At 40.9% G+C, this 18,667-nt stretch overlaps 1 protein-coding gene and 1 long non-coding RNA gene across 3 annotated transcripts in view; one reads left to right on the top strand and one right to left on the bottom strand.

Moving 5' to 3' along the window:
- CEP41 (centrosomal protein 41) overlaps nucleotides 1-18,530 on the bottom strand; it is a 46,410-nt gene extending 27,880 nt beyond the window's left edge. Inside the window, exons 1-3 of one of the 2 annotated variants that reach the window (XM_021078823.1) lie at nucleotides 18,339-18,430; nucleotides 4,103-4,166; nucleotides 3,583-3,739 (exon numbers count right to left, since the gene is read on the bottom strand). Coding sequence is in view for 1 of the 2 variants with exons in the window: in XM_003134674.6 (XP_003134722.3) it covers nucleotides 4,103-4,166; nucleotides 18,339-18,371 (97 nt within the window). In the remaining variant the exon portion in view is untranslated. Of the gene's footprint in view, nucleotides 1-3,582; nucleotides 3,740-4,102; nucleotides 4,167-18,338 lie in introns of both variants that reach the window. The other variant, XM_003134674.6, reaches the window with a different exon arrangement.
- LOC106506780 lies at nucleotides 225-11,863 on the top strand. Its single transcript, XR_001302329.2, has 3 exons — nucleotides 225-701; nucleotides 5,841-5,964; nucleotides 6,840-11,863. It is a non-coding gene; the product is annotated as an uncharacterized LOC106506780 (long non-coding RNA).

Here is an 18,667-nt window from a genome sequence, read left to right as displayed (position 1 = left end):
GCTGCGGGAGTGGCTCAAGAAATGGCAAAAAGACAAAAAAAAAAAAAAAAAAAAGAAATGAACCCGACTAGTATCCCATGAGGATGGGAGTTGGGCAGCTACAACTCCGATTGGACCCCTAGCCTGGGAACTTCCATTTGCCATGGGTGTAGCCTTAAAAAGCAATAATAATAATAATAATAAAATTTATATGAAAAGGCAAAGAAATTAGAGTAACTAAAATAATTTTGTAAAGAAAAATAAAGTAGAAATTAGTCTAACCAATTTTAAGTATCCAATTTACTATATAGCTATAGTAATCAAGCCCATGATATTGGCATATAAATCAGTGGAAGAGAAAACAGAATTCAGAAATAGATCCACATAAATATGCTTAAGTGGTTTTTGACAACAGTGAACACACAATTCAGTGGAGGAAAGATAACCTTTTTAACAAACAGTGCTAGAGCAAAAAGTTAATTCTTTCTTTTTTTTCCTAAAGGTAACACCTGAGATAGGGAGGAGCTGCAGCAGCTGGCCTATGCCACAGCCCCAGCAATGCCAGATCCAAGCCATATCTGTGACCTACACTGCAGCTTGCGGCAACACCTGATCCTTAACTCACTGAGTGAGGCCAGGCATCGAACTTGCATCTTCAGGAACTCCAGCAAAAAGTTAATTTCAATCTAAGTTGCACATCTTATACAGAAGTTACCTGAAAGGTATAATGAACTTAAATATAATTTTTTTAGAAAAAAGCATGATAGAAAATCTTTGGGATCTAGGCTGGGCAGAGTTCTTAGACCTGAGAACAAAAGCATGATCCATAAAAGGAAACACTGATAAACAAGATTTGACCCAAATTAAAAACTTATACTCTTTGAAAAGCCCTGTTAGAAGGATAAAATGACAGGCTATAGACTGGCAGAAACTGTCTGCAAACCAAGTATGCAACAAAGGACTAGTAGCTAGGATATATAAAGAACATTTAAAACTCAACAATTAAGAAGTAAGCAATGCAATGAGAACACAGGCAAAAGACATGAACAGAAGTTTCAATGAACACGACATATAGATGGTGAAAAAGCACACGAAGAGATACTCAACATCATAAATCATTAGGGAGATGCAAATCACAAAAGCAATGATGTGCCACTACACATTTATCAGAATGGCTAAAATTAAAAAGGGCGACACCACCAAATGCTGGTGGGGATGTGGAGAAACTGGATTACTCATACATTGCTGGTACAAATGTAAAATGGTCCAGCCACTCTGGAAAACAGTTTGGCAGTTTCTTAAAAAAACTACAAAAGCAACTGCCATACAAGCCAGCAATTACACTCTGGGCATTAATCTTAGAGAAATGAAGACTTACATTCACTCAAAAGTCTGTACAGAAATGTTTATAGCACCTTTACTTGTAATAATAGTCAAAAGTGGAAACAATTCAGACTGTAAATGGTTAAACTGTGGTGCATTTACACCATGGAGGGAGTACTACTCACTAATTTAAAAGCAACAAACCACTAATACATGCAACAACCTGGATGAATCTCCAGAGAATCTGCTGAGTGAAAAAACCAATACAAAAAGTGGCATACTAGAGCTCCTTGGTGGTCTAGTGGGTTAAGGATCCTGCACTGTCACTGCTGTGGTGTGGGTTCAGTCCTGGCCTAGGAACTTCCACATATCACAGGCATGGCCCCCCCCACCAAAAAAAAAAGTTTGCATACTATTTGATTCCATTTATACAGCATTTGTGAAATGATAAAATTATAGAAATGAAGAAGAGCTTAGTGATAACCAGGGGTTAAAGAGCAGATGAGGGTAGAAAGTGGATATGAAGGATCCTGTGGTTGTGGAAATGTTCTGCATCTAGACAGTATTTATCAAGGTCAATATCATGGTTGGGATAGTGCAGCATAGTTTTGCAAGATGTTTCTAAAGGTACCTGGATAAAAGGTGCATGGAATCTCTATTTTATTTCTTATAATTCCATATGCATCTATAATTACCATAAAATAAAAAGTTTAATTAGCAAAAACCCTAGATTAAAAGTATCAGGATATAAAAATATTTAGGCAATTACTTTATATACCGCTAAAAAGCAGATATAAATATCTCAATTTCAAAAAAATTGAAATTAATTTCAAGTACAATTGTTGAGTCAAACTTTGACTATGAATTGAGGAATTGAAGAGAAAGAAATGGGTTTTCATTCACATAACCAAATTCAATTTTCAGGAGAAAAAAAAATGAAGCTACAGACAAATCTATATATGTGAGAAAGATCTTAATTCTTACAAATTTTAGGAAGGTTCCAAAGGAAATGCAGTAAGTCATCTTTAAAACATTATCTGGACTCCTCAAAGAAAATATGATTTTTTTTTTTTCCCCACATCTGTGGCATGCAGAAGTTCCCAGGCCAGGGATCCAACCCGTGCCACAGTAATGACCCCAACCACAGCAGTGACAACACCAGATCCTTAGCATGCTGTGCCACCAGGGAACTTCTGAAAATATGTTTTGTTTTTTGTTTTTGTTTTTTTTTTTTTTTTTTTCCCGCTATTTTAGGGCCATACTTGCGGCATATGGAGGTTCCCAAGCTAGGGGTGGAATCAGAGCTACAGCTGCCAGCCTACACCACAGCCACAGCAACTCGGAATCTGAGCCGCATCTGCGACCTACGCCATAGTTCATGGCAATGCCGGATCCTAACCCACTGCTCGAGGCCAGGGATTGGACCTGCGTTGTCATGGATCCTAGTCGGGTTTGTTAATGGCTGAGCCATGAAGGGAACTCTGGTATTTTTAATTAGAGTTCTTCCCTCACAGAATACTATCCCAGAAGGAGGGTCACAGATGCAATTAAGGGGATATGGATAGAGCTGCAGGAGTTGAAGGCATTTGTGACAGAAGAAATGAGGCTGGAGGAAAGAGTGGGACAGTGTGGCTGAAGAGACTGTACACAGGGCTTCACACTAGTCTCCAACATCGACTTCCTCATTCTGCACACAAATCCTGTCCTATCTCCTTTACTGAACTTCAAGTAAATCACATAATCTCCGGGCTAAAATTTCCTCCTCCTCAAAGACAGAGATAACATTTTTTTACCTCCCATCAAACAGAATATTTGCAAGGATAAATATCTGTACAGCACAAAAATGTTTAAAAGAAAGATCCCAAGAAATATTATCTACAAATGTGGTTCATTTAAAACATTTAATTTAAGTCTATTTATATGGGAAATTATGCATAATGGAAGATAATAATTTTGAAGAGACTGAAGAAAGAGAAAGACAAAATGAATGAGATTAAACAAAGTCAGCATGCCAGTTTATTTCCTCAGTTGTCTTGAGGTTTCTAGTAGAAAATTCAGTATTGCTAAAGGCATGTGGTACCCCAATTCATTAGCAAAACTATCTTAATAGAATGGATTTTCCACAGCAGACTTTAAGAGATTGAAAAAAACTAAACAAACAACCAAAATCTCACAAGACTGCAAATCCACAAGGGGTCTGGGGAGTGGTTTTCATCACGACACTGAAAAATGTCAACAGCATGGAAATAAGCAGTAATGCACTCTTAAATTTCATTTTACCTGAATTGCAGCACTAATTTAATTTTGTCTGGTATTTTAGTTACTCATTCAAGTCCGTCTGCCTCCACTTGAATCTAAGCTCTTTGATTGCAAAAATCACGCTTCACGCTCATCTTTACATGTCCCAGAGCCCATAACTTTGCATGTAGTTGGCACTCTGCAAATATGGAATTGAGCAAATGTGCACAAGTTACTCCCAGCTGAAAGGAAAATACTTAAGGTGTTCCAAAACAGAGGTTGATGTCCTGATATTAGCCTCAGCTCTGCAACTTATGAAACAATGTGTTGTTTTTTTTTTTAAATCAGTTTCTCAATGTATAGTAGTTCAATTATGTGAGTGGAGATTTTTAATGATAATCTGAAAAACAGCTTTCAAAGATAAGTCCTGAGCCCAGAAAGATATCAGACAAGACAGTGTGAAACTTTTAGCTATGATTTATACCACACATGACACACTACCTCTTGTAAATCATCAGCTATTAGATTTTTGTTTTGTTTTGTTTTTGTAATCTTTACTCACCAGTGTCTAGTCTTGACTTGATATGCTGATACTTTGGGTTCTGTGGTATCCTTTTGGTCAGATACTAAAAAAGAAAATTCACAAATAACTGGGTTAATGTAAGGGTGAGGGTGGCAAAGTTGGGAAAGAGACAAGATACTTTAACAATCAGAACAAATGCTAAAAATGTCATTGGATTTAAAGATGGAGGGAGCTCTAGAGGCCCAATTGTTCCTTCAAAGAGGACCCACTACAGCATCTCCTCAGGTGAAGATGATTATCATGTTTCTATCAAAACACTTCCGTATTTTGTCAAAATAATCTCATAGCAATAAGTAATGGGGGGGGGGCTCTTAAAAATGATTTCTGATATTGAGCCAAAATTCATCTAATTCTCATCTAGTCCACTGGTACAACCTAGAATAAGCCATTCCACTCTGCCTCACACAATCCATTAGAATAACTGAAGGCCACTTTCTTGTCCTTTTTCCTCTTTGTATGCTGGCTTGGAGGCCGTCTTCTCTGGATACCATCTGGATTTTATCTACACATCCCCTAAAAAGTGGCATGCAGACCTGAGCAGTGTCCAGATGTTGCCAGGTCAGGACCCAGTTCTGCAGGACTTTCCCACTGTTTGCCTGGAGTCTGAGGCTCCACAGATGTCACCACGATGGCATCTGCTCTGGGGGCAGCCGGGGCACATCATGGGCTCAGGGAAAGCTTATGTTCAGTAAAATGCTATGTCAGGTCTCCCCTGTCCCATGCTCTGCAAGTAAATTCTGGATCCAAGTATAAGGCATTTACCCATATTAAATTTCAGTGGCATTTTCAAAAGCCATTAAGTGAGGGGAAAAACTAAAGAAGACATTACAAAATATAGCTTTCTTGCTCAGGCTTTTTTTCTGGCCTACAAGTATGAAAATCGCATGTTGAGTAACAGGCAGCAGTGGAATATGAAATTAAAACGGGGCGATCCCTTCCAGCTTCATCTTCTGCCACTCTCCCACAAGTTCCTAGGTTGAAGTTGCCCCAATGTTCCCCCAAAAGGCCACACTTACTCAGGTCTCCAGGCTTAGCAAATGTCTGCCTAGAACGCCATTCCTCACCATGTCCATGGATAGGAAGTAAGCTTTACTTCCCCTATAAAGCTGTCCAAGGTGGAGTTACACACTTTCTCTCTGGTTCCTAGAGTACTGACTCCCTGTACTATTGTTTACACCTTGACCTTCTTCCCTAGTCTAGGATTTTCTTGAAGACATGGACAATAATTTATTCAAATTTGTATTCACCCATGACCTACACATAGTGGGCACATTTATTGATATTCAATCAGTAAGTGAATATCTAGAATGAGGATTGCATTACAGAAACTACCTGGTTCCTTAGAAGAGAACATCAAATTTTAAAACCTATATATCTTGCCTTTGAAGACATAGTTAACTACAGCATGCTTGTTAGAAAGATTGAAAAATAAACGTGACAGGGTACATGTCAATGTCTTACAGAATATCTGTGGGCCAGAGTTTAGGATTTCAGACACCAGGAAGAATTTTAAAAGACTGGGATACCTGGAGAGAATCATCAACTTTTAACTTTGACAAGGATATAAAAAACAAAGCAAAATCTTGTGACTACCATCTGCTATTTTAATGCTTTAAAAGTAAGAAATTGTTTTTTAAAAACCCAGAATAAAAAGGTCAGCCCTTTAGTGTGATTAAAAAACACATTGATAGTATCTATGTTTTTCATTTCACCCTAGGCAAGTAAAACCTTTGTCATGGACGCTTAGCACTGGTCCTCAGAAGTGGAAGCCCCGATCTATTTTACCCTGAGAGAAAGGCGGGGAACACTCCTTTCTCCATTTGATCAGTAATCCACTGTCGGTAAGAGAAAGTGACTCTAATGTCACTTCCCACTCCTTCCTAGACAAGACAGAGAAGATGCTTAAGTGAGAGATGGAAAATATTCGAATATTGAAAAGGAAGACGATAGGATGAGTTCCAAAGAGGGAGACAATATGGTGGCAAAACAAAACAAAGAACCAAACGACAATGTGCCTCGTCAATTAAGTTAAGAAAAGCTAAAACTAGAACTCAGTTGTCTTAGGCTGAGGGATTGTCTTTCTTCTCTTCCTTTCCCTTCTTTCCTCCTTCTTTTCTTCCCTCTTCCCTCCCTCTTTCTTTCTTTTCCCCTTCCTTCCCTCCCTCCTTTCTTGCTTTCTTTCTTTCCTCCTCCCTTCCTTCCTTTTTCTGTCCCACTCAGTATTTTTATAATTTCTATATGCTGTTTCCTGTTTTTACTTTTGTTTTGTTTTCCCCATTAGTTTCCTAGCAAAGCTTCTTTTGAAAGATTCCAGGCTAGCCTCTGCTGAACCAAGGGGATTTATCCATACCTCAGCCAACATAGCTGAGAAGTGAGGGTGTCTCTGGGGACCAGGTGTGGTGGCAGCAGAATGATGGGGGAGGGTGTGGACAGCTGCAGTCGCTGAGCCCTCCCGCCCCCGGTTTTCCCTTACATAGGCTAATGAGAAATCCATATGCTGCAGTACAAAAATGTAGTGTTTCTTTCCCAGTTTGGTCCAACTTCTTGCTCCTGACTTTCTGGTATCAACCCCAATGTAAAACTATTTGTGTTCCGCTCTATGCAGAGCACCATAGGGTTTAGAGAACTGCCAGGATTTTTCCTTAAAATCCTTGCTTTGGAGGTGACTGTTTCTTGACCTACCAACCAACTAGCTGTTTTTCAATTACATAAACAGGATGGAATGGTGGAAAGTGAAAGAGCTGAGAAAAGCAGCTGTTTCAAGGAGGACTATTCATCCAACAAAGCCTTATCAAGCACCAAACACTCATTCAGTAGACACTGACTGGGTGCCTACCAGGAGTCAGCCACCACGCTGAGGATACAGAGGTAACAAAATACAGTGTTTGTCATTCAGCTCTCACTGACGCTGGGGTGAAAGACGAGTGAACAGATACCACACTGAACGGTGAACAAGTGGAGGGAAGCAGGGGGTGCAACAGAAGCATGTAAGATTGGCACCTAAGTCAGGAACTACCTTCTGTGAGCTGACTTCTGAGCTGAAATCTGAAGGTTGAGATAGTTAGTCAAGCAACTGATAGACATGGAGCTCAGGTGGCAATACGGGGTCAAATGAGACTGGAGGGGCTAGCAGAGGCAGTTCACAAAGGGCATTTTATCTATGCTGAGAAACCTAGACTTTATCCTGCAGATCAAATCAGGGCAATTTTGCTCCCTCGACTCCTGGAGACAGTTGGCAAGGTCTGGAGTCACTTTATAGGTTGTCAGAACTGGGTGGCTGGTATGCTAACAACATCTAGTAAGTAGAGGCCAAACTGCTGCTAAACATCCATGACAGGAAGACCCCCACCCCTGCCCCCCGCCAACATTAAAGAATTAGCTGATGTCAATAGTGCTGAAGTTGAGGAACCCTGGTGTCAACAATGGGAGCTGCTGAAGTTTTAGGGAGAAGGGATGGGATTCTATTTCCATTTTAGAGAGATCACTCTGGCAGCACTCTGAAGAACAGGATCACAGTCAAGAATGGAGGCGCAAAGATCAGTTACGAGGTTGTGCTGAGAGGATCTGTGGTCCTAAGGAGGGGATAAGTGAATTTGGATAGAACAAAGGAGGACACTGTTGACTGGCCTAGTAGATGCCGTGACAGAAACTGACAGGAGCAGAAGCAAAACCAGCACGTTGAAGGTTATGATTTGAGGACGCTTGTAAGCTAATGGGCTGGATAAGAGTTGGAAAATGAGGTAGGCAGGTATGAAAACAAGGGGCCAGGAGAGGAGGAGGCCCAGCGCCCAGGTGGAAGGTGCAGCTTTGGATGTGTATTTAATAAAATAAAACAGGAGGTCATGATGAGGTTCACCAGGAGGAGGGAGAAAGTTGAGAAAGTTCACGTTTGTAGTACTATTACAGGCTCTTTGAAAGCAACTCAAAATGTCAAAGACCCTTTGAGGGCTTACATCCCTAGGAAGGGTCAAAAGAAAATGTGCGTCTACTCACAACATCCCTGCTATTTAACCTCTTTTTGGCTTTCAAGACCAGCACAAACACATCTTTCAGGAAGACTTCTTCTCTGGCAGCCCCAGTCAGATGGAAGTCTCTTCCCTCCCTGGATTGACACAGCACTTTGTACCCCTCACTGCCTGCACCTGGGACAGAGGCGCTACTTCTGTATTTTCTATAAGGCCTTGCACTAGTGTGAGAGCAATAAGTACCGCCAAATGGATGAAGATGGTCCTAAAATCTGAGCAACATGCACTGTGCATGCCAGTGCCACATGGGCAGCACAGACATTGAGGGCTCTAGGAACCTGAAACAGAGATCACACTCACACTGGGGATGATGATGGAGGCTGCATAGAAGAAATGCCACTGGAGCTATGTCTTAAGGGTTGAAAAAAATGGGGAAAGGGATGGAAAAAATATTCCACGTGGAGGAAATTACTATAGCAAAGCCACTTTAAAAGTATGTTTAAAGAACAGCAAATTATTCTATTTGCTGGAGAAGGTCCCAAAACAACAACAAAAGTAATTGATACTAGCATTTATTGAGCACTCAAATAAGCATTTTCCCTCCTTATCTTGTTTAATTTTCACAACCACTAATAAGGTAGATAATGGTATTATCCTTATCCTACAAATCGGGGAATAGGCCCAGAGAGTGGCTTCCTGAGGTGACTGGTAAGAATGGTAGAATCTGGGATTAAACTGGGTTCTAAGTTCAAGCTCTCTTAACCACTCTACTGTGCAGCCTCACTCAGGCAGGGGTTTTGAACATGGGGTCCACCGATGGGCTGTTGGAGGGCCATGAGTCCTGTGTAACTGTATGCACAATTTTGAGTATACGTACATTTTTCTGTGGAGAGGGCCTTTCACCAAATTTTCAAAGGGGTTTGTAACCTCAAAATGGTTAAGAACCACGGGTTTATGGAATTCTGTGCTGTAAGGCTGGGCCTGAATATGTAGGCTCCAAGGCGGGGAAGCTTGAATTTATACTGAGAGTCTGAACTAGTCCCTGAAGACAACGGAAGATACTAGAAATACTGAACTGTGAGCCACAAAATCAAAGAAGTATTTTGGCAGATTACTAACACATGCAAAGTAAGACAAGGCTTTGTGAATACATGGATGTTAGAGAAGAAGGGAGAAGAATGAGAAGTTGACAAAGGGATTTTTTTCTAAAGGAAAATCAGTGAAAAATGAGATCTTTTGAATCACAAGGCATTCAAAAACAAATGAGCTTTTCTGACGTCTCACTTCTTTTAAAATGGAATTCACAAGGTTGTTCACATTAAAATCATAATGTATGTAATAAGGTTTAAAGAACTAAAAAGTATCGTTATCTATTTTGTTCAGAATTTCTCTGCTTATCTCATTTTTATAAAGAGGAAGTCCATAAAATGAAGGGACTAGGTGTCAATTTAAAAAGAGAACTTTTTTTTTAATAAGAGTTTTAATCTGGTCCAGTTCTTCTGATATCAAACACCAATCTTGACACATGTTTGCACATACAAGCAGCCCCTACTTTGCCAGCAGCTACCACCTGTGGCCAATTGTATTTTTCAAGATGACCACAACATAATTTCCCGACTCAGGTACATTGTGATGTTGACACTCCTCCCAATGAGAGATGTTCTTGACCCTTGAATGTGGATGGGCCTGTGACTACGATGGAAGTGATGCCATATGACCTCTGAGACTAGATCAAAAAAGACAATATGGCTTCCACTTGAGTCTCTTGAGACACTTGTTCTTGGAACCCAGCTACCATGCTATGAGGAAGGCCAAGTCACAGGGAAAAGGCCATTTGTAGATGGTATGGCTGACAGTGCCAGCTGAGGTCCTAGCCAACAGACTATATTAGCAGCCTGACGTGTGAATGAAGAAGGCTTCAAGATAATTCTCGATGCGGCTTGTGTCTGTCTGCCTAAGAATTGCCTAGCTGAGCCTAGTCAATCTCCAGAACAATGAGTGATAATAATTAAATGACTGTTGTTGTTTTGAGCCACTAAATACGGGGGAGACTCATGACAAACCAATATATAATAGGAACACCACCCAACTCTTTTTACTTTCTAGCTAAGTTCCTTGAAAAAAACCCACAAAACAAAAAACCTACACTAGGCATCTGCATTCTTACTCCTCCATCCACTGAAATGTCACTACTGTCCCCACTGTTCTACTGTGGTTCCTATAGCTGCTAGCCAATGTCAGTGATCCCTTAACTGCCAAATATAATGGCTAACTTTTCAATCTCTAACTTACACATGATCTTTCTGCACCATATGATACTGTAATATAGTCCCACTTCTTCAGTTCTTACTGGGCTTCACAAAAGTGCAGACAGGGTCTCTAGCTCATCTACCTATAAGTATGCCAGAAATAGGCAAACAATAAAAATAATTACAGGTCATGACCTAAGGGGTGAAGATAGCATATTGAACAAATACATATGGTTTCACTTCATTCCAAAACCTCAGTAAAACCTCATTTATTTTAAGGACATAAAGCCTCCAAAACAGAGCGGGTGGGAGAAGTGATAGCAAGTGGTTTCTGAATTCTAGAAAGCATATCAACTATTGAAAATTACTTGATGAACTCAAGAAAATCAAAGGGAAAGCCAAGAACGATTCTTAAAAGGCTCAGGAATTGACAGCCCCAGACATCTCCAGAAATGGGAGCAAAAAGAAGTGGCTAAAATAAAGAAGACTGGTTGAAGGCTGACTGAGAAGCTACTGGATCTCCACAACCTCCTCTCTCTGTACCCCTGGGTGATGGCCCCTCTCCCACCGTGGCAGGTATCTAGAGATTTATTCCCTGTTAAGAGGTTTTGGACTCAGGGGTGGGGATTGTCTCCAGACCCAGGGAAAGGCAGAGATACCATTACTGAAAAGAAGAGCACTGAATGAATGATACATATTAATGTTGAAATTTAGCCCCTAAATTATTCCTCCAGGAATTCAATTAGGCTTTTACTCTCAGAAGACTGGAGGAGTTCTCAGGGAAAAGTGACCAGCCTGAGAGGAAGAGCTTAAAGTACAGATGTGGGAAAGGGAGTCCCAAAATCACAGCCCAGTGGGATCTTCTGGTAATTAATTTCACCATCAACATCAGCAACCCCCTCCCAAACTCTACTCACAACCATAAATTAACAACTGGAGATGAAAAGAAGTTGGAGAACACTGCTATGGGCTGAATTATGTCCCTGGAAAATCTGTGTGTTGAAGCTCTAACTCTCAGTGTGACTGTATTGGAGAGAGGCCCTTTGGGAGGTAATTAAGGTTAAATGATGTCATAAGGATGTGGCCCACATCCTATAGGATTAGTGTCCCTATAAAAACAGACACCAAAGAGCTCATTCTCTTAAGCGCACATTGAAAGAAGAGGTCATCTAAGCACATGGCAAGAAAGTGGCCATCCACAAGCCAGGAGATGGCTTTTCTCACCAAAAACTAAATCACCCAGCACCTCAATCTTGGACTTCAAAGTCTCCAAAACTATGAGATATAAATTTCTGTTGTTTAAGCCACCCATTCTGTGATATTTTGTCATGGAAGTCCAAGCTGACTATTACAGACATCACCGACAAAACAAAAAGAAAATATTGCAATTTAGAGGCAACTGAGACTATGTAGGGAGAAAAAAACCTATCATTAAAGCATTTAGACTTGTGGTTGCCAAGGGAGAGGGGGAGGGAGCAGGATGGACTGGGAACTTGGGGTCAATAGATGCAGACTACTGCTTTGGAATGGATTAGCAATGAGATCCTGCTGTGTAGCGCTGGGAACTAGATCTAGTCACTTTTTTTTTTTTTTTTTTTTAAATTTTTGTGTCTTTTTCCCTTTTCGAGGGCCGCTCCCTCGGCATATGGAGGTTCCCAGGCTAGGAGTCTAATCGGAGCTGTAGCTGCCAGCCTACTCCACAGCCACAGCCACAGCTATGCAGGATCCAAGCTGAATCTGCAACCTACACCACAGCTCACGGCAACGCCGGATCCTTAACCCACTGAGCAAGGCCAGGGATCAAACCCACAACCTCATGGTTCCTAGTCAGATTTGTTAACCACTGAGCCACAACAGGAACTTTATTTCAACGGGAACTCCACTATATCTAGTCACTTATGATGAAGCATGATAATGTGAAAAAAAATAATGTATACATGTATGTGTAACTAGGTTACCACGCTGTACAGCAGAAAACTGACAGAACACTGTAAACCAGCTATAATGATAAAAATAAAAATCATTAAAAAAATTTAATGATAATAGGTCATTATCATTTAATAATGATAGGCATTTTTAAAAACCTATCATTAGGAGTTCCCACTGTGGTACAGCGGAAATGAATCTGACTAGGGACCACGAGGTTGTGGGTTCGATCCCTGGCCTTGCTCAGTGGGTCAAGGATCCAGCGTTGCCATGAGCTATGGTGTAGGTTGAAAACATGGCTTGGATCCAGTGTTGCTGTGGTTGTGGTGTAGGCCGGCAGCTGCAGCTCCGATTTGACCCCTAGCCTGGGAACCTCCATGTGCTGCAGGTGTGTCCCTTACAAGCAAAAAAAACAAAAACAAAAACAAAAACCCAAGAAAAACAAAAACCTATCATTAAAGAAATAAAAACACACATCCACACAAAAACTTATATAGGCATACCTCAGAGATATTGTGGGTTCTGTTCCAGACCACCTCAATAGAGCAATTTTTGCAATAAATTGAGTCATACAAATGTTTTGGCTCCCCAGCGAATACAAAAATTATGTTTATACTATACTGTAGTCTATTAAGTAGCATTAAGTCTAAAAAAAAAATAATGTATGTATCTTAATTTAAAAATACTTCATTGGGAATTCCCATTGTGGCACAGCGGAAATGAATCTGACAAGTAACTGTGAGGCTGTGGGTTCAATCCCTCACCTTGCTTGGTGGATTGAGGATCTAGCATTGCCGTGAGCTGTGGTGTAGGTCTCAGATGCAGCTTGAATCCTGTGTTGCTGTGGCTGTGGTGTAGGCAGGTAGCTGTAGCTCCGATTTGACGCCTAGCCTGGGAACCTCCATATGTGGCAAGTGTGGCCCTAAAAAGCAAAAATAAAATAAAAAGATAAAAAAAAAAATAAAAATTTTTTATTGCTAAAAATGCTAACCATCATGTGAACCTTTAGCAAGCTGTAGCAGTAATGACATCAGAGATCACGGTAAGAAATGTAGTAATAAAGAAAAAGTCTGAAACATTGTGAGAATTAACGAAATGTAACAGATACATGAAGCGAGCAAATGCTGTTGGGAAAATGGCGCCAACAGACTTGCTGGTGCAGCGTTGCACAAACCTTTGTCAAAAATGTAATGCTTGCAAAGTACAATAAAACAAAGTATGCCAGTATGAATATTCATAGTAGCATCATTCATAATAGCCTCAAAGTGAAAACAATTCAAATGTCCATCAATAAAAGAATGTATGAATAAAATGTAGTATATCATGCAAAAGAATATTACTCAGTAATAAAAAGGAATGAAATACTGATGCATAATATAACCTTTAAAACATTATGCTGTGAAAGAAGTCAGTCACATAAAACCACATTTTGTATGACTCATTTTACATGAAATGTAGTGAACAGGCAAATCCACAGAGTGAGAAAGTAGATTACTGGTTGCCAGAACTGGGGGTGGGGAGTGGGGATGGGGGAGACATGAGCGGACTGGGAAGTGATAGCTAGAGGTTACAGGATTTCTTTTGAGGGTGACGAAAATGTTCTAAAATTAACTGTAGCGATGACTGCAGAACTCTGTGAATATCTAAAACCCCTGAATTGCACACTTTTTTTTTCATGGCCACACCAGTGGCATATGGAAGTTCCCAGGCCAGGGATTGAATCTGAGTTGCAGGTGTAACCTATGCCACAGCTGTGGCAATGCTGGATCCTTTAACCCACTGTGCCGGGCCAGGGATGGAAACCACGCCTCTACAGCCACCTAATCTGCTGCACTTGGGTTCTTAACCCACTGCACCACAGTGGGAACTCTGAATTGTACACGTTAAATGGGTGAATTTATGGTTGTGACTTATATTTCAATAATGACGTTAACAAAAAAATAAAAATAAAACTTAGGTTAAAAAAAAAAACGGAGTTCCTGCTGTGGCACAATGAGTTAAGAATCTGACTACAGCAGCTAGGATAGCTTCAAAGGCATGGGTTTGATTCCTGGCCCAGCACAGTGGGTTAAAGGATCCAGTGTTGTGGTGTAGGTAATAGCTGTAGCTTGGATTCAATCCCTAGCCCAGGAACTTTCATATGCCATAGGTACAGACATAAAATTAAAAAGAAAAAAAAAAACACTTAAAAAATATATAAAAAACTACAATCATACCAAGTACTTAGGTAAGAGTTAAAAGAAAATAATTAAGTTGAGCTGAACTTTTCTGACATGGAAAGATGTCCAAGACATACTATTAAGTGAAAAAAGCAAGTTAAAGAACAGTATGAACAATACAATAACATTTGTGTGAAATAGAACCTCTAAACAGAACTCTGTATCTCTCTCTCTCTCTCTTTACACACACAGATGCAAATGCATAGAGAAAGGTTTGGAAAAGATAACCATGCCTTAAAATAACAGTGATGTAGACATTATTCATAAAAGTTTATTAATAGTGCAGAAATTAATATAAAGGGAGGTGGAAACTCCAGGAAAAACAACAAGCAGTAAGAAAGAGAATGTGGAGTTCCCGTCGTGGTGCAGTGGTTTAACGAATCCGACTAGGAACCATGAGGTTGCGGGTTCGGTCCCTGCCCTTGCTCAGTGGGTTAACGATCCGGCGTTGCCGTGAGCTGTGGTGTAGGTTGCAGACGCGGCTCGGATCCTGCGTTGCTGTGGCTCTGGCGTAGGCCGGTGGCTACAGCTCCGATTCAACCCCTAGCCTGGGAACCTCCATATGCCGCGAGAGCGGCCCAAGAAATAGCAGCAGCAGCAACAACAACAGCAACAACAACAACAACAAAAAGAAAGAAAGAGAATGTAACGCTAATGATCACTGCTGGGACAGTAATCAATAGTCATAGTCACAGAAAAACTCAACTGTAAAAAAAAAAATCCAATTAGAAATTAGGCAAAAGACATAAAGAAATATTTTACCAAAGAGAATATATGGAGGGCAAATAACCACATGAAAAGACCTAAGGTGTTTAACCTCAGTATCCATTAGGGAAATGCAAATTAAGACCATGATGAGATGTCACTACACACCTAATTAAAACAACTAAAAAAAATGTATTAACAATACCAAATGTTGCCAAGAATGTGCAAACACTGCATCTCTTATACACTGGTGCTGGGAATGTAAAATGCTACAGCCACTCTGGAAAATGGTTTGGCAGTTTCTTTAAAAATTAAATATAAACTTACCATAACAACCCAGCAAATGCACTCATGGGCATCTGTCCCAGAGAAATGAAAATTAATGTGCAAACACAGAACTGTACATCAAAGTATGTATCTTTATTTGTAATGCCCCAGAGAACAGCCAAGATATTCTGCAGTAGTTGAACGGTTAAACAAACTGCTGAACATCCACACCTCAGAATACTAATCAGCAATCAAAAAGAATGAACTAATGCTACAGGCAACAACTTAGATGTGTCTTTAAGGACATTATTCTGAGTGAAAAAAGGCAGTCTCAAAAGGTCCTACTGTATGATTCCATCTATGTAGCATTTTCAAAATGACAAAATTACAGAAACAAGAGAACACACTGATAATTGCCAAGGGTTAGGATGGTGAAGAGGAAGAAAATGGATGTAATTAGTAAGGGGTAGCCTGAAGGAGATATTTATGATGAGGAAATGGTTCTTTATGTTGATGGTAAATCAACATACAAGCAAATCTTGATTGTATTAAACCTACACATGTGATAAAATAGCCTAAGCCATACATACATCATATAAATGTCAAATTTCTGGATTTTCTATAATACTCTGTTTACATAACATATAATCATTGGGAGGAAACTGTGAGGGGTACAAAGAGCCACTTTGTACTATTTTTGCAATTTTCTATGAACCTACATTTATTTCAAAATAAATTTTTTTTTAAGGATATCTTAAGGAGTTCTTAAGAATTAAAAACATGACAGCAGAAATTAAAACTCAATGGAGGGACTGGAAGATTAAAAAAAAATCTCTTAAAGAGAATGAAAAGACAAAGATATGGAAGACAGGAGATAAAATTTAAGAAAACTGGGGAACGAGTAGAAGAGAAGCAACATCAGAATAATGAATTCAAGAAAGAGAGGATGGAGCAAATGGAGGAAAAAGTCAACAAATAATTTTTTTTAAAAATTTTACAGAATAGAAAAACATGAGTTTCTGGTGCCCACCAAAATAAGTGAAAACAGACCCACAGCAAGGAATATTTTTGTGAAATATCATAACACTGGGGACAAAGAGAAGATTGTACAAGCTTCCAGAAAGGAATAATCAAGTCACATAAAAAGGAACAGAATGTCTTTGAACTCCTCCACAACAAAAATTGAATGCTAGAAGACCACAACGTAATGTTGTCAATACACTGATGATTACCAACGATGAATTCTATACTTAACCAAACTCAGGCAAGTTAAGTGTGAAGGTAAAATAATAACATTTTGACATGCCTAACGTTTTAGATGTAAACTTAAAAGATTTATTTCTTACACACTCTTTCTCAAGAAACTACAGGCAGTTGTGCTCTGTGAAAACAAGAGAGTAAACTGAGCCATCTTCAATCTAGGGCACAAGCTATAACCACACGGGGCATCCCACCTCTCTCCCCCTACATCCTTAAGACTATTCCTCCTCTTTCTCCCACATTTCCGATGTCATTAATGGCATCGGTGCCAATGAGCAGTCCAAGCTGGAAACCTAAATCATCCATCACACTCTCATTTCTCAAATCATGATGACTTTATCCCCGAAATATTTCTCTCTTTTCCAGTTCCAAGGTCTTATTTGAGGTCTATATCATAATAACCACCTAACCAGTCTCCCTATCCAGTTCCGGCCTCCTCAAATCCATTTTCTACAATGAGGCTACAACCAGTGCCTAAAAAGCAAATCTGACTATGGCACTTGGCTACTTAAAATTCCTCAAAAGCTTCTCAAATTCTGACCAGCAGGCAAGATAAACACACAGCAGCCAAACCACTACTCTCCACACCTACTTCCCCCACCTCCACGGCAGACATTATAATCCATCACAGCACTCCCCTGCAGAGCCTAAACTCAAACTCATAGCTTTCAAAAATCCCAGGCATCCATCATGAGATGAACCAAGCTGCAACTTCTTGGTCTTTTACTATAAAGACCAACAACGTGGGCAAGGCTGAGAAGGCCCTTCCAGACTTTACTCCTGCCTGTCTACCGGGAACTGTCCACTCCCATGTTTCACACCTCCTTAACTTGGCTGAACCTGGTCTCTCCACCTGGGATGTTTCTTCACCCAGCTAATAACTTTCAGACCGTCTACTGGGCGCTTATCTCACTCCCTCAGTTAGGTCCTATCTTTGTGCTCTCCTAACAGCTTGTTCCCCAACCACATTGTACTCAGATTCTGTTTATAAATCCTCCTCACTAGATTCAACTTATTCAAGGACAAAAAGGCCTTGTGTTATTCTCTTTGTAGCTCCCACGACACGAGAGGAGTACAGTAATCATTTGTTGAGATGAAATGACCGCAAATGCAACAGGGCACTGGGGATGAAAACAGATAAACGGTCTTATTCGAGGAAGGCATAAAATTAATGCTCTATTTTGCGTTCCTTTGAAATGGCTTGGTCTGCTTATTCCTGCTCTTTCTGCATCCCCACAATCAGAAATGATGGCTCCTTTGATTTTATTCCTTTAGTGTTTCGGGCTTCATCCAGATGTTACTTATGTTTTGTAACTGCTACTCCTAGACTGTAAGCCCTTTGAGGGAAGGGACTGTGTGTCTTCATGGACTTCGCTCCTTTTGGAGACAAATGCCGGCGTACAGTAAGCTTGTGCGGGATGGTGGCCTGTCACCGCAGGATAACTGCCCGAGCTCCGCGTCCCCCAGGCCTGCCCCGCCTCCCTCCCCTCTCTCGACCCCTCCTCACGCCTCCGCTTCCTGCCTTCCGGGCGGCGGAAGTCGCAGGCTACTCTTCCCTGCCCACGTGGAGGCTTTTCCGGTGCGCCCGCCCCCTCCGCCTCTCCGATCCGGACCTGGCCCTCACCTCAGGATTCCCAATGTGCCTCCGGATAGACATATTTGCTCCAACCGACCACGCTCGGGGTTCTAGCCTCACCGGTAGACTCTAACCCTAGCTTCCTACCCCCACAACCCCGGCTCAGCCGCCTCCCTACAACCTTTCGTCCGATTGGCCTGCCTTCTCTGGCCAGCCAATGGAGGCCCTGTTTACTGTCTTATTGCCGGGTCAGGGGGAGACAGAGACTCCGCTCAATAGTTGCCAAGGGCAACGCGGGACGCCGGCTGCTAAGGCCTTTTGTGCTCTGGGGTGGGCCCAGTAGACTCCCGCCTGCGTTCGCGAAGAGGGGCGCTCGC

This window comes from Sus scrofa, chromosome 18, assembly GCF_000003025.6.
Source record: "Sus scrofa isolate TJ Tabasco breed Duroc chromosome 18, Sscrofa11.1, whole genome shotgun sequence".
Lineage (NCBI taxonomy): Eukaryota > Metazoa > Chordata > Mammalia > Artiodactyla > Suidae > Sus > Sus scrofa.
This window is presented reverse-complemented; position numbering and strand designations above follow the sequence as displayed.